Source organism: Trifolium pratense, linkage group LG6, assembly GCF_020283565.1.
Source record: "Trifolium pratense cultivar HEN17-A07 linkage group LG6, ARS_RC_1.1, whole genome shotgun sequence".
Taxonomy (NCBI): Eukaryota; Viridiplantae; Streptophyta; class Magnoliopsida; order Fabales; family Fabaceae; genus Trifolium; species Trifolium pratense.
Window position 1 is genome coordinate 19,865,456 of NC_060064.1, and position 23,141 is coordinate 19,888,596.

The 23,141-nt window shown below is 30.9% G+C and overlaps 2 protein-coding genes and 2 long non-coding RNA genes across 4 annotated transcripts; 1 reads left to right on the top strand and 3 right to left on the bottom strand.

Moving 5' to 3' along the window:
* Positions 1-769: 769 nt before the first annotated feature.
* LOC123889956 (senescence associated gene 20-like) lies at positions 770-1,514 on the bottom strand. The gene has a single exon (XM_045939484.1). The coding sequence runs from the start codon at positions 1,441-1,443 to the stop codon at positions 988-990; it is 456 nt and encodes a 151-aa protein (XP_045795440.1). The 5' UTR covers positions 1,444-1,514; the 3' UTR covers positions 770-987.
* A 10,393-nt stretch (positions 1,515-11,907) lies between these two features.
* On the bottom strand, positions 11,908-12,549 carry LOC123892705. Its single transcript, XR_006803263.1, has 3 exons — positions 12,455-12,549; positions 12,252-12,348; positions 11,908-12,132 (listed from the first exon to the last, which is right to left on the bottom strand). It is a non-coding gene; the product is annotated as an uncharacterized LOC123892705 (long non-coding RNA).
* A 3,341-nt stretch (positions 12,550-15,890) lies between these two features.
* Positions 15,891-18,414, top strand: LOC123890251 (heat shock 70 kDa protein-like). Its single transcript, XM_045939815.1, has one exon. The coding sequence runs from the start codon at positions 17,613-17,615 to the stop codon at positions 18,162-18,164; it is 552 nt and encodes a 183-aa protein (XP_045795771.1). The 5' UTR covers positions 15,891-17,612; the 3' UTR covers positions 18,165-18,414.
* Positions 18,415-20,599: 2,185 nt separating this feature from the next.
* Positions 20,600-20,956, bottom strand: LOC123891310. Its single transcript, XR_006803057.1, has 2 exons — positions 20,740-20,956; positions 20,600-20,652 (listed from the first exon to the last, which is right to left on the bottom strand). It is a non-coding gene; the product is annotated as an uncharacterized LOC123891310 (long non-coding RNA).
* Between the last annotated feature and the right edge of the window lie 2,185 nt (positions 20,957-23,141).

Genomic DNA, 23,141 nt, shown 5'->3' on the forward strand with positions numbered 1-23,141 from the left:
ATGGTGCATCTGAACAAAATCGATTTTCTAGAAATGAAGGAGGATAAAAACATTGCTCAAAACAAATCTATATACTTTTAGTTTAGTAAGAAGGGACTAAATTTATCGATTCGACCCGACTAAATTGATAAATTTCGGGTGATGTCGTCTTTAAGAAATACTCGCTTCAATTATTATTATAAATAAAAAATTACTCTTTAAATTTATTGAAAAACTAATTGAGTGGCCGATTAAAATAGCTCTCGAAATATTGGTTTTTATTTTGTTTTGTAGAGCCATGCAATCTTACCAAAAGCCACAAGCAAGTAAAGTCATTGGTTTACTTTGCTTTATGTCCCCCAAGAAAAAAGAAAAGTGTTTTAATGTTCATCATTTTTAGAAAATCGATTCTATTCAGATGCATTGTTCTTGACGGCCAACAAACCATACCGGTGTATTGGAGAAAACCATATTTTTTACTCGTCCAAAATGGTGCATCTGAACAAAATCGATTTTCTAGAAATGAAGGAGGATAAAAACATTGCTCAAAACAAATCTATATACTTTTAGTTTAGTAAGAAGGGACTATTTAAGACTGTTTATTGGAAAAGAGATTTAGAGATATACCTTCACTCTGTTTTAGACCAAAATAGATATATTCAGTAAGTGGGGTTGTATTATCCATTTTTCAAAAGTCATTCTACAAAAAGTGAAAAGCAAAATTGGAAAAATGATTAACAACAATAAAGTACAATAATATTCATATTACTCCTTTAAGCTTTTATCTATCTTCTTTCAAATCTTTCCTTAACCTTTTATTCATTCTTTTCCCTTCCAATTTGGTGATAATATAATTTTATACAATAATTAACCATATCCACCAAAAACTTACTAATAAGTTGAAAAATGATATATAAATTAAACCACAAGACCAAATTCATGATACAACATTGTACAAAATACATCACATAACAACCAAATAAAACACAACAATGATATATGTTATGTCTAAATAGCCAACACAAGTCCAGGAAGCGAACGACGATAGAGATCGCGCGGCTGACTCCTCCACAATGTCATACTATCTTGCTTATGATCTTCCCACTTTAATGGCCTCAAATCTCTCACAACAAGCCATGTATTAAAATACTCTCTAAATTGTGTAATTAACCCATTTTTCAAAGTCCAAACATGAACCCAATAAGCTTGTCCTTCCCAACCTTCAGTTATAACACAATCACCAATTGAAGTAACACTTCTTGGCTCAAATTTGAACCCTTTTTTGTGATCAGTTTCACCAGTTAACACTTTCATCATGTGTTGACATTTTGGTGGACCATGGAACCAATACTCAAGATCACTTGCTAGCAATTTTGCTACCATTTCCATTGTTCCATGGCCCAAAAGTGCTTTGTAGAGAATTTCAACTATGGACTTGTTTTGCAATTCAACCATGGAGTCCATTTTTTTTTTATGGAACTTTTTTTTCTAGAGAGAATGGTACTTGTTGAGTTACCACTGATTTTGAATTGCATGAAAGGTGATTATTTATAGGGATGGATGAGAGGTGGATGTTAATGTTTGGTGTTATTGATTTGTTATGGAAATTAAGCATAGACGGTTGAGATTTATTGATTTAGGAGGTGAGGGATTGGATGGTAATGTTTAAAACGACAAAATGTGTCACACCAAAATATGCATATATTAAATCATAACATATGGTACTAAGTGAGAATTCATTTATGAGGAGAAAACGATGCCAAATTGTAGACGTATGTCCATTTTAGTGCCAAAAGCCAATTTTCTTGTATTAGAAATTGGGTTAAGCATAATTATTCTATTATAAAACCGGTTTATAAAATGAAAACAGTTTAAATAGAGCTTTAGTTCATATCTTATTTAATATGCAACTCTTAACATATATTCCCTCCGTATCACAATATATGTCGCTTTGACACTTTTACACATATTAAGAAAGGTAATTAATGTTATATGGAAAAGAAAAATCATGAGTTGATTTACAAAATTGTCCTTTATTTATGGTATGAAAAAATAAATTGAAGAATTGAAAGAAGAGAGTAATAAATAGTTAAGGGTATAATAGGAAAAATAACATTAAATGCTTCATGGGTAATATAAAGCGACATATATTGTGGTATAAATTTTTTCCCCAAAGTGACATATATTGTAGTACGGACGGAGTATTCTTTTGTGTTTAAGATGAAACAAAAAGAGTCATTTTGGTTGGAAAGAAAGTGAGAAAAGAAAGGAAAATGCGGAAATTAAAGAATAAATGTTGTGTCCCCTAAAATTATGAATGTTGTTTTTAAGAATTCAAAAAGGGATAGCAGTGCAGCTTGTTACTCGTTTACCTTTTATTCATATGTAATTACCTTATATTTATTATAATAGTAATCTGAAGTCCTGATTCTTTATCAGAATAAATTTGGACTAAGATTAAGTTTAAATTCTTTCATCGATTTCCGTGATTTTCTTCCTACCCATTTTCCTTCCTTCCAATCAAATGGACGAAGTGTGACTAAGAGGGAAACTCTCATTAGTTGGGCCAAAAATTTGTTTTCTTTCTTCTTGATTAATTATTATTTTTCTCTTAAAACTTTGAGTTGAACACAACTTCTTAGAATTGAGAGTCGGGTATAACTCATCATTCCAAAATTGGCTTGTAAGGTGATAATTGCCCTCACTTATAAACACATATTCAGGTCATCTCGCAACCAATGCGAGACTTCTTAGCATACTCTCGCGCCCAGCACCGTTGGGCTTGGGGTGCGGATATAAATGGTGGATCACCCAATCAGAAACCTGATAGCAGACGGCTCAACAGAATGTGGAGGAGGCTCCGATACCATCTTAAAATTGAGAGTTAATTGAGCCTAACTCATCCTTATAAAACCGGCTTGTATAGTGAGGATTGCACACACTTATAAGCACATATTCAAGTCATCTCGCAACTGAAATGAGAATTCTCAACATAACTCAACCCTACAAAATCAGTTTAATTTGTAAGGTGAAGATTGTCGCCACATATAAACATATCTTCAAGCAATCTCTTAGCCAACTTGAAACTCTTAACACACCCTCATGTCTAATACTGTTAAGTTTGGTGTGTGAATATAAATATTGGGTGACCCGATAGCAAAAAATTGATAGCATGTAATTAAGTGACTCGATAACGGATAACCCAACATACCTTAGATAAATTTTAATATCATCTTAAAATTTAAATTAGACTGGATCCATGACTTACAATTATTTTTTTTTTCTTTCTTTTTTTCTCATCTTATAAAATTAGTTTGTAAGATGAGAATGTAATGTGAGATTATTTATCTGGCGGGGTGGTATCTATAGAATGACGACTAACAAACACTTGAGATCTTTGGTATGTAGTTGGAGGACCCTTTTCTTTGAATCTTTAGGTATAATCTAAAAGTGCTATGAAGTTTGAATTGATGTTTTTGGAATGTAGGAGGATCCTCCATTTTTTCAGCATAGGCAACTACCTCTAAAAAGCATATGCAAGTTGAGTTAAGACAAAGTAATTTGCCCTTTTCAAAAGGTTAAATGGAGTATTATTCATCATAAGTAAACAAAAAGTAAAATCTATAAATACAAAAAAATTAATGTGACATCAGGGGATCCATTTATGCTTAGTTTACATTAATTAATTTGAGCTTAGATCATATCTATGGTAGATTATATATCAAACCACAATAGGACCATCCGATTCTGTATATCTAATTCTCTATTAAGAGTATTGAGAACAAAAATATTAAGATGTGAAAATAGAAAATATTTTAATATGTCTTATTTTTTACGGTAAAACTAATTTCATTTGACCAAACAAATATTGTTACAATAGACCCAAAAGACTTTGTTACTACAATTAATATATTTTTTTTAATAATAAAACTAATTTTATTAATTATATGGAATCAAGTGAAAAGACTTTGCTACTCCAAATTAGCCATTAACGTACAATATTTTGTTTTCTCTTAATTCAAGTGACTCTAGTATTTTCCCAATGACTCAAAAGATCAATATAATTCAACAATATGTTTTTCAGTTTTGTTATCTTAGTAGCTCAAAAGAGGCAATTTTTAATAAACTAGAGTTAAAGGATGTTGAACGAGTTTTAAGTATGAGGTATTGAGGTCGACGTCGTGAGTTTGATTTTGAAAACTATAATAGAATTATTGATTTCTAACATTTTCCTATATAACGAAAAAAATATAAACAAAATAATGACCAAAATTCGTAATTATTAAGCCTTATAAACGACAAGTGAAGTAAATATATTCATATGGATTGTCTACTATGATATGATCATAGAGACATAGACTTTTCTAGTGCAAAAATTTGCTTTCATGTAAGTTTGGGTCACGAGGGGACAACTAGATGATCATTTATATTTGACTCAAAATAATAATATAAATGAGTTAGACATCCCACTATTACCCAAAATCTTAAGAAATTAAGTTTATGACAACTTTATCATGAGGAACTTTCTATATAAGGAGCCGATCAAACCCTTCGTCGAACCATCGAGTTTGATACTAAAGTTGGGCCACGAGCGGGTAGCTAAGAACAATAACACAAGTGAGTTTGACACCACACTTTAACCCAAAATTTTAAGGCATTAGGTTTATGAGTTATCTCACTTATAAAGTGTTCAACCTCTATTTTTCTAAACAATGTGAGACTTAATCACCACTTGACACAACAAGTGTCACTTCCTTATAACAATGATATATGTTGGCTGTTTCACTAATTTTTCATCTCTATTCTTGTGTGTCATGATATTTTCATTATGTCTAAAATAATTAAACCATCATTATATGTATGTTGATTAATATTTTATAGATCGAGGAACCACCATTTCGGTCATTGAAAATGTAACTTGCTATCACATTAGTTCTTGAATGTATCGAAATGAAAAATTCATCCCTAGTATCTTATTTGATAGTAGTTTTTTTGGACAAAATTGACCAACAAATAATATATTTGAGGGCTAAATTGACTACTTAAAAATTGATTGTACCTAGATAACATGTAAAAGCGTGAATCAAAGGTTTTCAGAGTAAGATAAAATGTACCTGACTCCTCTCTGTGAGAGGAGTATATATAGCCTCCAGTGTTGAGCCAAGGCAGTTGATTTCATGTTAAATGTTATCAATGACTGTCGAAAAATTGTCGAAGAGCCATGATGAATAGTTAATTCTCATCATTCTGATGGTCGGCCGTTATAATATGGCTGGATATTGTGATCGTTGACCTGAGTTGGATCTTCATGAGCTACTCTGCAATTGGAGCTTTCGCGGCGGTCCAAGGGAAGAGTCTCCTCAACGTTTGGGCTTCAGGCCCAATCAAGAACAAAAACATATTCAAGGACGAGAATGACTAATAAAAACAACATTTGTAGATTTGTTTACAATTTTAATACATTCAAGGATTAATGTGACAACGAGTTACACATTCGAAGACCAAAATAACTGTTTGCCCTATTTTATATTATGACTAATCTAAAAACGACATACAACCGAATTTACGATAAGCTTCGGTGATACTCCGTTTGACAAAGAATTTGTTCATTTTTATAAAATTCTTTTGCAATTATCAATGACATTGATTATTTATTTTCAAAAGGGTGTTGTTAACATGTGCATATATGACACATGTTATGGTATCTTAATATAGAAATTTAACTTTTAATGATACAAAAATTTAATGCTTAAAAAGTTAAAATTTAATGTTTCATCATTTAATACTTTCTATTTTTGCTTCCTTAACATGTGCTTTTGGTGCACATGTTAACATTCTTCTTTTCAAAATTACCCTTATTTACTTTACATATTTTTTTGAATAGCATTTAATTCTTTTTTGTAAAGTGGGTACTCTATTAATTATAGGAAAGTCATTCTTAAGGGTAAATATGGAAAATTAAAATAATTTGTCAAACAATTTAATACTAAAACCAACTTTCTTAAAACCCGTGTTTTGTCAAACTAACTCTTATAAATAGGGACGGAGGGAGTATAAACTTTCGTAAGTAAATAATTCAGTGTCAAACGTGTCTAGTTTCTAAATGGTAAAATAACGAGTGGTTTAACGTTAAAAACAACACAAAACATGTGAAGCCACACACACATATTTTGAGTAATGACACTTAGATCGGGGTCTTTGTTACACAGGATCATAACAAATACTAGGATTTAGTGTCTGTTTCATCTGCAAAATATAAATACGGGACACAACAATACCGGACAGTATAATTAAAAAAAAAATAAAAAAATGATGAATAATAAGGATAGTTTAATGACTAAAATTTCACCGAATATACAAGTGGATTATTTGAAGTTATACACGAATCTGTTTATATAATATGATGTCTCTATCAATTGAGTTAAATTTACTGTATTCGTAAACCTTTTTAGTATCTTGATTTTATCAATTATTTCACGATTTGTGATAATTAAAACAAAACTGTACATCAAAATTCTTATTATTTCCCAAAAGTATATGTTTGCATATTGCATATTGATTCCATGACCGGCAAATAGCAACCATAATAACACCGTCATTCCACGAATATGGCGAAGAGTTTATTCCACCACAAAATTCCAAGATCCAACTGAATGAAACAAAGTTAATAGATTATTGCTAATTTGATTTTATACCAATGTTTCTTTCCCTTTGTCTTTGTACCTATAATTTTTTTTATACTTCTTTGGACCTATATTACATATATAGAACGGTAATGATGTCTTCATTGTTAATTATGGTAAGAATTTTTTACTTTTTATTTTTAAATTTAAAGCTAATTTATATAATTAATAGTTAAAATTATAGCCATCAAGTGGACCGGCCCGGTCAGGCCCACCTTGGTCCGGTGGGCTAGCATCTATAAAGGGTTTTAATGGGTTGGCTCGTTTGCTTATGAGCTGCTAAACTAAGTCTGACTCGATTGGTAATTGGCTATGTGGTCTGATGGGCCGAGCTAACTAATTTCTATATTATTATTTTTATTTTAAAAAGAGATGTAATGAACAATAAAACTACATATTATATTAGTTATTATCCATCAAATAAGTGAGTGTCATGATTTCATAATAGATAAATATTACAAAAACACATTAATGCAAAAGTATAGTGTATTTGTGGATGATAAAACACAAAATTCAACCTTAGAGAATAAATAAAATTTAGCCTTACATCACAAACTAAGTTTATGGACATAATGCTATTTATATGATGATTTGGTATATTTTGCCTTTATAATTAAGTTTATATTTTGAAATATTGACTTTTTTATAGTATTATACTAGTATATATGTCATGTACATAATAATTTTAATATAATTTTAATTTTTGGTAAACTCGTACGATTTTACGAGTCGAGTTTACGTGTCGAGTTTACCGAGGTAAAACGAGTTGAGGTAAAAACTCGATTATGACAACCTTGATAATAAGGGTAAAAGATGAAGAAAAAATGAAAAGCTAGAAGCTAAAGCTCATAAGCTACTTGAAATAGCTTATGAAAAAGAAGCTATAAGTCAGTAAAATAAGATAAAACTCTTTATGAAAAGACTGTTATCAAACAGGTCTTTTAGCTTATAAGCCATAAGACAAAAGCTAAAAGCTAGCTTTTTTGGCTTGCCAAACAGACCCATAATTATTTTTTTTGAACGGCAAATATATTATTAATAAAAAATCAGCTCTCTGCACAAGAGGAACAAAAATCAGTAAAAGAGGGATTACAAAACAAATATGCCGTATATAAGCGGAACACCAAGTAAAAGAGGGGCTACAACACAAAGGCGTCATATATAAAATGTTCACTTCTAATTTCATTCTTAGAAAGACACTCCTAAGCTTTCAGACCACCATAGAAAACATCAACTACCTGACCCATAAAGTCGCTACTACATACTAACTCCCAATCTCGACTCAAAAGTGATCAGGCATCTGAATCCAAAAAACGGCTTCGTGATGCAAAGTTTATAAGACAACAGTAGAATGAGAACCTAGGCAGATAAGTCTCAGCTCGCAAGCCAACTCCAAACAGTCAACACCAACGCAGTAGAGGTCAACCAAATACACAAGAAACCTGCAAACCTCAACAGACTTGGACACCAACAGAGATTCAAAAAGAATCCTGCAAACCTCAACAGACTTGGACACCAACAGAAACTCAAAAAGAATCCTGAAAACTACTCACACACGACATCAACCACACACCGGCGGCGTCAGATCCAAATGCCACCACATCGGCAGCCAATGCATATCAATTGATCTTTGAATTATTCTTTCAATCATGGAAAGATCAATGAACAAATTTATTGTGAGTTAATCTACAACAAAGAGATGTAACAAACTCTTAGATATCATCACTATCCACACAACTCATGCAAAGGAAAATGACCCCATTTGCATTTACTGCAACTCCTAACTTACGATATATGTGGTAACACAATTTGGGCCGTCATTAAACTTTAGCTTAATTTTATCCCATTTAGTTTCTTCAATCATTTTAGTAGGACCAGTTAAGGTAGTTGATCCATCAAGGTCAATATTATAACTATGAAGATGGCATTACCTTATCCAGCAAATTCATAATCTTTGACCATTCAACTCAAATTAGATCTTATATTAATCAGAATCTTCTTGGTGCATTTTGCATTTTTAGCAATTAATTATACTTGCATGGATGAATTGTGTTCTATTGATATGGTTTGGTTTGATATTCATGATTGAAAACGAATTTTAAATTAGATTAAAGAAAACATCAACTTTGTCTTTAGTTGAAGAAATTGAAATCTCTTAACTTTTTTTTTATTTTTTTAATAAATATATTTCTCTTTTGCTTAAAAAAAAAAATAAAATCTCTTCACTTTTGTAGTGAAAAATTATTTTAGCTAGAAGATTTACTAGATTAGTACTTTTCTCACTTACTTTTTATATATTTGGTTGAAGAAAAGTTGTCTCATGAAAACTAATCCTCGCCGCGGCAAGTGAAATTTTATGTTCAATCGATATCCTCACCCTTCAATTCTCTCATAAAGACTTTGACCGCATGCAGTAGAAATAAATGAGTGATCGAGATTCCACTTAAAAATATTATAAACAAGAAGATTCGTTCCCAATCATCAATAATTTTATGCGAACACTTGTTTATCAAAGAAAATTATTTGATATTCATATTTTCCAAAGCAATAATTTCAAGTATATTACAAAACAAAGGTCAAATAAAACTAGTGGTGATCCCAAATTGTAACCTATATAGGGTCCAATAATTAAATCCCTCAAATAATGTATGCCATGATTGGAAGAGGAACCCTTCCCTACTTTCGAATGATCTTCCTTTTGGACCATGACAATCTTACATATATCTCTAATATTTCTTTTGATATAAAATAAAAATGTACATAATGTGACAACAATTCTTGATTCTATGCATAGATACATGCAACCTAACTATATTAATTAAAAGCAACAGTTGGATCCAACCATGGAAACCCCTCGTGTGCATGGAGTTTGGACATTCTCCTAATCAATTATCAACCAAAGTGACTACTCATATAGCCCCCACATACAATAAAATTCAATTGACACAACAACAAACTTTTCATGGATGAGAATTGAGAACCAATCCACTCTATCGTCTTTAGCAACCAATTTATGTGGTGAATTTCTTTTGATATCCTATCAATTTTCTCACGCGTTTTTGTTCAAAAAATAAAAATTCCCATGCGTCATGTAAAATTACCAAAACACTCTTGTTTGTTACTTAAGCAACAAAAGTGTAAAATCTTGAAAATTTTATGTTAGGCGTGTTTTTTTTTTCTCCACAAATTTCTCATTTTTATAATGCCAGCTATTTAAGTAGCGGACGTGTAAAATCTTAAAAATTTCATATTAGGAAGTGTTTTTTCTCACTTTTATAACATCCGTTCTTTAAGTAACGAAAGGGTAAAAATAAAAATAAAAAGGGCACACAAGAAGTACATAAGGTATCAAAAGAAGCTCTCGTTTATAAGACTATATGTGATCTCATCTTACTATATAGGCATTAATTGAGGCCCATGATATTTGCTTCCTAGCCCCACTATTGGGCCATTAATAATCCTTAGTTAACTCACTGTTGAGACGACTTAGTTAATTAGGAGAAGAATCGCTTTCAATCCAGAGAATCATGATTGTACAAGAAATTGATGCATGCCATGCCACACTTTATTGATAACAAATTCTTGGTATGCAGCATAGCTCAATTTTCATTTCGTGTCACGCATTAAACAATGTTAATTTAACAAATTTCGTAGCATAAACTAAAGATATTACTTAATTAATATGGATATAGATACATCATTTTGATTATTTCTTTAAAAGTTTTTCATAGGTTTGCCTAGGTTTAAAAGAAGTTACCAGACATGTGGTAGACATGTTAGAAGGTATATTAATTTTTTTTCTTCTTTGAATAGTAGTCTCACTCTCCATGAAAAGTAGTTGATTTCCGTTAAGGCTCAAACATAAAGTAATTATCACTAACACCTTTGCTGTTGTAACTAAACACATCAGTTGTATTTCGGTTTCTATATTGCAAAACTTCGATTTTTATAATATTTTTATGCATCAATTCAATTCAAATCAATTCAATTCATTCAATTAAAGAGAGAAAAAAGAGAGGGATTGAATCAAGCATTAGATCTTGTCATGGATGATTCGAAAATGTTTTTGATCCCGATGGTGTGGTCGTCAAGCCTCTTTCGGTTACGAAGGTTCTCGATGATTATGGAGAAATTCTTCGCCGTGAACCTCAATCTCACAACAACGGCGAAAAAGATTGTGTAATCATAGTTTTACTAAAAGCAGAACTACAGAAGGGAATTAGTTTACATAATCATATTGTCTTTAGAAAAATTGCTCATGCGGTTCCTTAATTTTATTTTAAGTGAATATTCATACGTCCTTTATCTTTTTATTGTTGTAATTTAGTCTTTTACTTTATAAAATATTAACATTGTTATCTTTTTATTTTTATTTTATTTTATATAATTTGTGCACATTCATTAAAAAAAAAAACAGAAATTCATAACATTCATATTCAACAAAAATTCAAAATCTTTGATGACTCCCAATCATATAATAAAATTGGTGTCTTTTTAGTGTATTTTTGAGTCCGATTGAGTCATTTTTATGAATATTTTAATTTAGTTTTCAAGAAGTTGAAGAAATCTACTACCTTGAATCATATCAAAATTATCCTAACGAGGCAACTCTGTAGTCGTACTATGTTTTTTTTTTTTTTTACATGATATATAAAGTGATTCTCTTGGGACATGAACATTATAAAAATTTTGGTAATAAGAAATGAGGCAAATTAAACAATGAAGAAATAAAAGGTGCGCCAATGCGCAAATTTTATGTGCCACACGCAAAGCTGATGAGAAATAAAAGGTAAACAGATTTATGCCTTGGCGTAACTTTTTTTTTTTTTTTTATAAGCGTAGCTATTTGTTTGTAACCTTGACATCATATTGTCCTACTCAAGCTCAACTTGCTGATGGTTTTACTAAGGCCATAAAACTTGACAGTTTTGAAGTCCTAAAAGAAAAATTATTGGCATAGTATGATTAACATTATGGATTAGGGAGTTATATGTTGTTGTATAATCCATTACCAAGTCATTTTGAGTAAGTTAGAGACTTACCGTATGTGGTTAATTTAATTAGTTATAGTAGCTTGTGTCATTTACTTGGATAACAAGCAATGTTATAAATAGATGTTCTAACTTCTAATCACTCCTATTTCACAACTAATGAAAATTTGATTGCAACAAATACTCCATCTATTATCTTCTTCCTTTCAAATTTAAAAAATTAGTGTCTTACAAGAGTAATTTATAAAGACTTTATTTATAAAATAGGCCATAAAGCCAATTCTGTCAGCTTTTATTGAGCACCACTTGATTAAAATAGCTAAATCCATTACAATCAAATTAAATACAAATTAAATTCATTTTTTAAAAAATACAAATTATTAAATAAAAAATTCTTCTAAAATCTTATTATATATATACTAAATATCATTTTAGTTCCTCATCATTAAGGCAGCAATGTAAGTAATATGCTTTTGCACCTGCCAAAGAAATTGAAAGGTAAAAAAAATAAAAAATAAGATAAGATACGAAGAATGCAAATAATGATAAGAAATTAAGAACATAACGATATTCATATAGAATTAATTTTCTACTTAACTGTTAAATGCAAGTACAATAATACCAAATGCATGTTCTATTTCTAGGATAGAGACACATATGTGGACAATCTTCATCATCATAGCATTCCGGAATTGCTGTGATTCAAAAGAAAAATTAATAATGTCACGTAAAGTGATCAAATATTGTGTTTAAGGCCATGATTATGATTAAAATTTCAGAATCATGCGAAAAAGTGCTTACTTAAACTTTCAATTACAACAAGAAATAGGAAAATAAATATGATCATAATAAGATAAATAAACTTAATAATTTCAGTCATATTTTATTTCCTCTGCATGTTATAAATTGAAAAATATTTGATCACTTTATATTAAAAAGGTTCCACATGATCTATGTACGTCAATGAATAGTTTATACTTTTTAGCATATATGAAATTGCAAGAAAACCTTTCAAAAATTTGAATTAATATTATATGCATGTCTCTTAATTATATTGATGTGTCATATTTGTTCCTTTGGCGCACTCAATATAATCACTTAGTTAATTCACTTTTTAATTTGTCATTGATTTCTCAGATTAGGAAACATTGGCAACCAATCCTAGAACCCAATCCAACAACAATATGTTTAAGTAGTTTATGTGAAGGTCTACGTGAATACATTTGAAAACTCAATCTATTATCTCATGATGGCTTTGATAAGTGCAAAATGAACGTTAATTTTCCTATACATTTTTCGTACATATTAACTTGTTTTATAAGTAATTCAATATAAAAATTCAACTAATGTAAATATTGGCTTGAAATGATCAATCAGCCATTTCTATCTAAATTTCCTTTTTTTTAGGTAAACAACATGTTGGAAGCACTTGGAACAAAAGAACTAGAAAATTTAGCCAAATTAAGGACCTTCGCTCGGCCAACATGGAATCAAAATTGCTCTGTTTCCTCGCCTGAAGCCTCATCAATGCGAAATAGTAGCGAACCAAGTCAGAGTGTAAACATCTCTGCTCTTAGGACTTCGCTCCAACACCACAGGCGAACAAAGTCAAAAACAACCCATTATGTGCTAAGGTTTGTAAATCAAAATAAACTTTTTGGCTAAAACAAAAATATTCAATTATTTAAATTAGAAGAGTACATCAAAGACAAATACAATTTAAACAAGCTTGCTAAATACAAAAAAGACGAACTTGCGAACAAATTCACAATATTCAAGTTAATATCATAAAATGGCAAAACGTTTGGAAATAATGTGCTAAAATCAAAGTTACAAAAATATTTGTGTCTGGATCGACAACATTGACGACGGCCAAGTCATTAATTGAATATGTAATTAATGGGAGTTGATATGTCAATCTAAACCAAATGAAGTCACACAAAGATTTAAAAAAATACAACTCCACATTGAGATAAACTAAGATCTTACACGATAAACTTATATATTGAAAATAAAATAAGGGACACATAAAAAATAAAAAGGAAAGTGACATGTGACTATAAAATTGCAACTCATATAAAGAAAACTAAGATCTTATACGATTACACTATTAAAATAAAATATGATACATCCTTTCAAACTTATGAAATATTATAAACAAAACTACGATATAAATTAATAAAAAATATCAAATTTCTAAACAACTTTTTTATTTTTATACATATACTAATATAATTATATTTTAAAATAATATCTATTTTTTTCAAGAAAAAGATATTATTTAACTGTATGTGATTATTATACTTATCACAATTATTATTTTTTATTTATAAAATTATTTTAATTATATATTTTAACCAAACCCATGCAACGCAAACATAAAAAAAAAAAACCCAAATTATAATGAATTTTGAATGAACTAATCGTCAACCTCTTTCTGATAGGAATCTACCTGATTTAGAGGGGATGAAGAATTTGAAGTAGTATTTCAATTTCAATTTCAATTAAAAGATGAAGAATACTAATTTGTTTATGGATGACCATAGATTTCAATAAATATGAGAAACCAGCTTAAATTACGTAGAGGAGTAAAGTTAATAGTTCCGTCAAGTTGTGCATAATTTTACAAGAAAGATCAAAGGATGAAAGACAAAAACCACCAAAGACGAATCAAAAATAAATGGTGAAGATTTATTTAAATTTCACTCACTCTTTTTTATATCCATTAATCAATATTTTTTTTATTTTTTTCATTCTCTCATTTCTTCCTAGTTTATGTAAAAGAAATAACGATCACCGCTCATACAGCTACCAACCGGCAAGCAGTCAGCCTCATGTAAATGAGTTTAGCTATTCATCAATTATTTTGACTGCTAAATAACATGTCAAAGTAAAATCCTAAAGCTCTGGTACACCTTGTGCTAGTAAGGGCTATTCGTTGGTTTTAATATAATCCAGTTTTGCTTGTACGGAAAAAAATATTAAAAATTTCATTAAAGAACAAATATTTTGAAAACTTTTAGATCAAAATCCGAGAAAAGCTTTATAGAAAAATTCAGTCAGTCCTTGTGGGCTTAGCTCAGTTGGTAGGGATATCGCACTATATGTACAGGAGCTGAGGTTCGAATCCCGTACACTCCACTTATTCACTTTTAAGATGAATTTTCTAACTAACAGACTACTTGTAGAAAAAAACCCAATCAAATAAAATTTGACAAAGGAAAAAAGAATGCAATACATACATAACAAAAAACTTCATAAAATAATGATTTTACATAATCATACATCTTTATTTATTCCTTATTCTCCATGTATTTATGAAAGCAAGCAAAGGTAATTCTGTTGCGCTTCAAGTACTTCTTGTGCTTGTTTAGTTGAGATATAAATAAATGCATATTTTGCAGTTTCAGAAAAAAAATGCTAGCTTATATATATATATATATATATATATATATGCTTATGTGCCTGTCAAAGAAATTAATATAGGTTAGAGAAAGAAAAGTTGAATTTTGCAAGAAATCAATAGAGAATATGACATTTAAATAGAGAACATGACATTTAAATAAAATTATAAGTTTAGTAGTAATAAAATTATTTGTTCACTTAACTGTTAATATTTTTAATCAACACAAACACAATTTTTTTCTTGGCATATAACGAATGCACGTCCAATACAAGGATCATCACCAGCAGAATTTAGACAATCAGAAGTGGATGCGCACTTTTTATTTAGGATAGATGCTATATAATGTAAAACACAAAATAATGTTATTAAAAAGGGGTTAACAAATTGTGTAAAAATAACTATAAAATTGTTCCCGTGAGCATAGTTCAATTGACAGGGACATTGTAAATTATTGCTGTGACCAGAGTTCAAACTCTGATACTTCCACTTATTTTAGTGAAGTTCTAGGACAAAAAAAACTACAAAATTTGACGAGGATGAGAAAAAAGTGCTTACGAAAGGCATAAGTTACAACAAGTAGAGAAATAAATAGAATGATAGCATACACAAACTTGGTAATTGTAGCCATATTTTTCTCATTTGTATGTAACCAATGGAAAATTGTTTGATCATTTTATAAGGAAATTTTTTATGCACGTACTATTTATGTCAAATAAAATCTTTCTAATATTATACGTAATCATTTTGTAAAAAAAAAAATTATACGTAATCATTATCATTATTAATGTTTCTGTCAAAAAAATAATCATTATTAATGTTTCTTAATTTTTTTTATTTTTTTTTATAACTAATGTTTCTTAATTTTATCCAAGTGTCACTTAATTTTTGTCCTTTGCACCCTCAATTGATCACTAGAGTACTCTTTAATGTTTCTTAAAAATGTATTCATGTCTTAACCCTTTTTTATTGGCCTTTCATAGTAGACAAAGCCAAAATCACAAAAGAGCATACTGAATTTGAATTATGATAAAGTTAGTGGTACGAACAGAAAAACGATCTTCTCAATTCCAAAATCCACCGTAAATTGTCCAGTCAAAATCTGGACCATCCACTTATGTTTAATAATGTGAACAGTGCACTGCAACAATAATATGGATCTCCTCTCATAAGAATAATTCACAATGAGTAGATTGATTGATTAACATATAAAAAAATAGAAATAATATTATTTGATCATTCCACATTATCATTCCTATCAAATTTATTATTGATTATCATCTACCATAGAATGGGGTATTTACAACTAAGAGAAATTAACATTTATAATTTATGAAAAGTAACGTTCAACCATGTAATAAATTCAAGGGCAAAATGCACTCACCTCCCTTAAGGTTTACATATAACATACACCCCTAGACCCCCTCTATTCTCTTTTTTTTTTTTTTTGAAAACTTGGTATCCGACCCTAGGACCAACCCCAGACCCCCACTATTCTCTTATTAAACACAATGATAGTGAGGATTTGAATGATTCGGTGGTATGTATAGACATTAATTAAATTACTACGGTGCAAAGAATGTTGTTTCTTGTAGTTAATCTTGCTCATATCCAAAATCAATACTACACTCTAATTCTTCCCTGCCCAAAAGGCATGTCGCCTGCATAATTTGCAGCTTCTCATCTCACAACCCCCACATACTGCACGAACAAGATGCAAAGCAGCAAAAAAACAGGGTGAAGTTATGTCTTGGACTATAAAAATTAAGAGCAACTTCTCTGTAGCTGTAACACTGTTTCATGGAAGGAGGATATATTCAACAAAAGGAAAAACATTTGAATGGTTGAAGATGGTTGGGACTTGATGTATTTGAACGGAGGGATAACAGTGTTAAAGAGAGAAGGGAGGTAACCACCAATTTAATGAAAACTTAAGCGAGGTTAGTGTCTATTTTAAAATTAGGGGGGTGATTGTGTCATTTGAAGGAAACTCAGGAGATCAGGTGAGTGTAATTATCCCTAAATTCAAATAATTATAAAATAGCTTTTATGGTCAAAATGTTGTTCCAATTTATTTTTTTTTATGATCAACGTATCATCTATGAATTGCAAATAAATTCAAATAATTTGTTGGTTTTTTATGTTGGCCGCATTTTGTTAAAACAATGTTCTAGCAAGATGTTGGGAAAATTGCTTTTTAGGCCCCCCATGTTGCTCTTACACCCCCCAAGAATCTCAAAATACCCCTATTTAGACCCAGATTAATTTGGTTCATACAATCCGAAACACCAAATATTTGTATTACAGGATACGAACACGCTCCAGTTCGTTTCGCAGGTACCGAAGTAGTGTTTTATAGCTACAACAGGAGGTTGAAAATGGCAAAAAGCAAGAAAACACATGGCTTCGTAAATTAAGACCCGAACTTGCTTTGATTCGTATTGTAACTTATGAAACTGTTCGTCTTTGGTTTTCGCGAACCGCATACACTTCATCACTTTGAAAAAAATTGAATTTTAGGGCTGTGAAGGGCGGCTTTTATGGTTTCAAACAAAAATGGCTATCAAGGGTTTCATTCAATCAGTTTCGAATCTTATGAGGTGCTACAAGCCTACAAGAACAAAGGTTTTGAATGTTTCTGCTGAAGATAAAACAGGTGGAGTGAAGAACAATATAACTATAACAAATGATAAGGGAACGTTGAGTAAGGAAGAGATAGAGAAGATGGTGAAAGATGTAGACAGGTATAAGGCAAAGGATGAAGAGGTGAAGAGGAAACTGGAGGCGAAGAATTCCCTCGAGAATTATGCTTATAATATGAGGAATACTATTAAGGATGAGAACTTTGGTGGAAAGTTTGGTTCTGATGATAAGGAGAAGATTGAAAAGGCAGTGGAAGAGGCTATTCATTGGTCAAATCAGTTGGCTGAAGTGGATGAGTTTGAGGATAAGCAGAAGGAGTTGGAAGGAATTTGTAATCCTATTATTGCTAAGATGTATCAAGGTGGTGCTGGTGGTGATGTGCCTATAAGAGATGGTATGCCTAGTGGTGGTGCCTCTAATGGGGCAAGTTCTAGAGTTGGACCTAAGATTGAAGAGGTTGACTAAAGAAGTTAGGGAGGGACATGTTTTTGAAACCTTGTTTGTGTCTAATGGGGTACTATGATAATTGTCTTGTGTCATGTTTAATGTTATATTAGAGAATGTAGGCTTGGTAATGTGGGGCTGGGCTTGTTGAATCATGAATAATGTTTTTATGTTTTTCTGTTAACTCTGTCTATTTTCTTTTTGCTTACTCATGAATAGTGTAATTTTGAGATATGAAATAAGATGAATGTAATTTAATTTCTGCCATCAATGTGTATTTCTTAAATCTAATACCTGTTAGTGTTACCATTCATACATATGATGGCTTGAATTATTTTGGTTCATACTTGATAATGCAGATCTTGCAATGCTAAGAGTTACAATAGACTTATAGATGTCTTGATTTTCATTATACCGTAACATTTACATTAAGAGAGTCCAATGGAATTACATTAAATATGTGTAAAAGAATCAAGATATATATGGAGTCTAGAGGGGAAATCATTATAGGGGGCCTAAAAAGCAAAATTTTAGATGTTGGACCAAATGTCCTAAAGATTTGTCTTATGTGTGAAGTAACTGAAGATTCGATTGAAAAATATATTCACGTAGCTTGTGCGCCAAAAAACGTGCATGTGTTTCTAGAACCTGCAGGAGGTCGGTTTATACCTTGCGTGTTTCTGAAGAATGTTACAACGTGTAAGGAAACCAAAGATTTAGTTCTAAAATATGTATGTTGAATATTCCATGGATCAACTATTTGTTTAGCCCTATTTTTCATCAAGCTCATGTTGTACTCAGGCTATATAAAGGATGACGCAAAACCTAATTTACTTACTAAAGCCGTCAATTAGAAAAAGAGTCTTTTATGGTTTTAATATTTCGAAAAATAAATTAGGATCATAAATCAAAAAAATTCTCTCTCACTCCAAAGAACCGCCTAATATTTTATTTTATCCCTTTTATTATTTGACTTCACCTCTACAATATTTTTTCGATACATAAATTATTTCAAGAAAACTGGAGTTAAAACTTCTGGTAACAAAATTTTGAGAATAAAGTTTTTCGGTAACCACTTTTAAACTGGAATCATTGAAATCAGTTTTACAAAATTTTTGTCACGGCTAAACTGTATCTAAATGAAAGATTTTTTTGAAGCTAAAATGCAGCTTTTCGAAAAACTATAGATAAAGTTGTAGCTAAAATGGTTTAACAACTGTGGCTAAACTTTTGAAAATCTTTTTCCAATCATTCCAGTTTGGTTTGAAAATTTGTTTGGGTGAAGTCAAATAATAACCCATTTTATACGAACCGAAATAATATGACATGCTGATAAATTTCGGTAACCACTTATCAAAATCTAGGACATTTCGGTTCGCATGTACCGAAACAATTATTTCGGTAAACTGCTACCGAAAATAGCCTAATTCCAGCGACCAACGTACCAAAATCTATCATATTTCGGTTCGCAGGTACCGAACAAGCTGACGTTCGTTTTCTGTGTACCGAAAACGCTAATGTTCGGTTCGCAGTTACCGAAATGGTCTAATATTTGTCTTCGGTGAATATAAACCAAAATTTTTTGGCAAAAACGTTTCAAACCGCAAGGGACAAAATTAAATTTTTGGGGTATAAAAGAAATGAGGGGGGTCGGGAGAGAAAACATCATTTTGTTATATACCATTCAAATCTAATGTGAAGATTCAAAGTTGGCCCATTTAACTAATAGTTATACATACAAGAAAAATAATGATTATTTTTATTTAATATTCGTAGTTATCCATTTTATTTAATAATAATTATCTTCATTATGTACCCAAAAAAATCTTTATTTACACTGCTATCTGTGACCACCTCAAAGTAAAATAGTATTAAAAATTTCAATAAGGAACAAATATTTTGAAAGATTTAGATCAAAACCCGAGAAAGTGACTAATACAATAGCCTCATAAAACCTTTATCAGAAAAATTCAGTGAAATAAAATCTGATAAAAAAAAGAAAAAAAGAGTGCAATATATAACAAAAAACTTAATAGAATAATGATTTTACATAATCATTTATCTTCCTTTTTTTTACAGGGACATAATCATTTATCTTTATTTATTGCTTATTGCTTATTCTCCATATATATTATTATATTATAAAAGCAAGCTAAGGTAATAAGTAATAATCCTTGCTATATGCTTATGTTTTATTGCTTATTCTCCATATATGTATTTATATAACAATCAAAGGTAAAAGTAATCCTTGCTTATATATATGCTTATGCTCCTGTCAAAGAAATTTATAGGTTAAAGAAAGAAAAATTAAATTGTGCAAGAAATCATAAGAATAACTTGACGTTTAAATAATATTATAAATTTAGTAGTAATAAAATTATTTGTTGAATTAGCCGTAAATTACCACAGCAATAACAATGACCATCAATGCATACTATATGTGCAGCTCCAACACAAGGATATTGATATTCAAAGACATTTGTGCAATTTTTGTTTAGGATATCTTCTTCTATATAATGTAAAACACAAGATTATATTATTAAAAAGGGATAACAGATTATGTATAAAATAAATAAGATGAGAAAAAAGTGCTTACGAAAGGCCTCAGTTACAACAAAAAGTAGAGAAATAAATAGGATGATAGCATACACAAACTTGATAATTGCAGCCATATTTTTTCTCATTTGTATGTAACCAATAGAAAATGGTTGGATCATTTTATAATAAAAAAAATTATGCACTGTTTGTGTCAAATAAAATCCTTCTAAAATTATAATCATTATTAATGTTTCTTTATGTTATTCAAGTGTCACTTTTTGTTCTTTGCATCCTCAATTGATCACTTGACTCTTCAATATGTTTCTTATTATATTGATCTCTTTAACTTTTTTTTAGCCTTTCATAGTAGAAAAAGTTAAAATCACAAAAGAGCATACTGAATTTGAAGTATGATAAAATTAGTGGTAGGAATAATTCAAAATGAGGTGATTGATTAACAAGGAAATTATATTATTCATTTTCACTTGGGAACTTTAGGTAGTGACAGAACATAAGAAAAAGTGGTTTGAACTGTGTTTTCAATTTTTAACTATTTTTTGAAATTTTTTTTGAATATATGTTCTTCATCAAATCATTTAACTTGCGGTCGTTTGCTAGCTTAACCGAGTCGATTTGTGTCTCACTTCTTGATACCAATTTTAACATCCCAGAAGACTTTACGCATTGTCGACTGACCCTATAAACCAATACGAGTCTTTTCAGCGTATCTTGTTCTCACTCGTACGCTTTTCGGGAAACTTCCCAGAAGGTCACCCATCCAAAGACTACTCTAAGTCAAGCACGCTTAACTGTTGCGTTCTTATCGAATGATCTATCAAAAAGAAGATGCATCTTGTTGATAGGTAGTACCAAACAATTCTTATATGTCTTCCTTCAACCATGCAGTCTCATACCTGCACGGTCTCAGGATCCCTCTCATTCCGATGTGATTCGTTTTTGCCTAGAAGCTCATTGTCATGCCTCATGCACCGACAACCACTCCCCGCCCTCGTCAGACCCGGACGTTACACGGTTTGCTATTGGTTTAATAACACAGTGGTTTGTGCGACCTTCGTCGTCTGGGATATTCGTAACATCGTGGGTACTCCCGGTGTTTGATTTTCTGACTGATTCTAGAGTTATTGAGTTCCGCACATTTTACTGATTTAAGTTTGCCTTCATTTCACTAGTTTCATTGCTATTGGTTTAATAACACAATGTCTAACTGGCTCGAAAGAGTCGTTTTGCTTGTTGTATGCAGGGAGATGATGTTGTGTGGACTCATTTCCGTATTGGCGGACGGTTCATTCGCCAACGTTCAAACCTTAGTTGATGCTCGTAGATGTTCACTAATCATATTTGTGTTGTGCTCGTGATTGGTGGTAGTTTGTTATGATTGATTAGGGTTTGTTCAACTTTGGGTTCATCCCCCCAGTTCTTGTACTTTTTTTTCCTTATTTTTTAATCTACATCTTTGACTTACAAAAAAAAAAAAATTAACAGACACATAATAGTTTAGATATTAAATCAAAGAAGACTCTGTCAAAAAAAAATTAAATCAAAGAAGATAAAGAAAACCTAAAATAGAGAGGGTACAGATGAAGAAAAACTATACGGTATTTTTATACAGGTTCACTACCAAAATAGTTAGTTAGTTAAGTCCACTCCTTCTATGGTGGAGCACCAATCTCATGGTGTTCAAAGAAGGAACTTGTAGTAGCCCTCTCCTCCTGTGAAGCTGAGTACATTGCAGCATCACTAAGTACTTGTCAAGCTATTTGGTTGAAAAATTTAATCGAAGAGATAAGCTAAGGCAAGTGTGAGACAATTACTTTGAAGATTGATAATGTGTCTGCTATCAACCTTGCAAAGAATCATATTGCTTATGGTAGGAGCAAACATATAGAATTGTGGTTCCACTACTTGAGAGAGCAAATGAACAATGGTAACCTAGCTCTGGAATATTGCAGAAGTGAAGAACAAGTTGGTTAGGAAGTTGAAAGTTATTTTTTTGTGTTAGTTACCTGTAGCTTAAGAAAGGTGTATAAATACACCCTCCTATTGTAACTTTGATTGTGGCCCATTGTGGATGAATAAAATTTTCTTCTTCTTTCTAAACAATTCATTCTTCTCTCTTAGATATCACAAAATTCCATTATTCTTCTCGAGTTATTGCAAAATTGTGTTTGTGCTCGTTTTTTCACTCGAAGCCCGTTTTTTACTAGAAGCTCGATAAGGCGCAAAACGCGCCTATCACTGTGTGTGTGCGCTTTAGTGCATTGTGTGTGTGATTAGCTTCTTGCTGCGTCAACACCTCTTACCTTAAGTAAATATAATAATTTTGTTGATCCACTGCATATTAAAGTCATATACTCGTAACCAATCGATAGTTGGTACGTGCAATGGTAATTGACATTGGACTTGGTAGGAAGGATCATGATTCAATCCCCGCAACTGCTA

What these genes read in the sequence shown, in the direction of transcription:
- LOC123889956 (XM_045939484.1), bottom strand. Translation starts at nt 1,443, where the DNA reads ATGGACTCCATGGTTGAATTGCAAAACAAGTCCATAGTTGAAATTCTC.
- LOC123890251 (XM_045939815.1), top strand. Translation starts at nt 17,613, where the DNA reads ATGGCTATCAAGGGTTTCATTCAATCAGTTTCGAATCTTATGAGGTGC.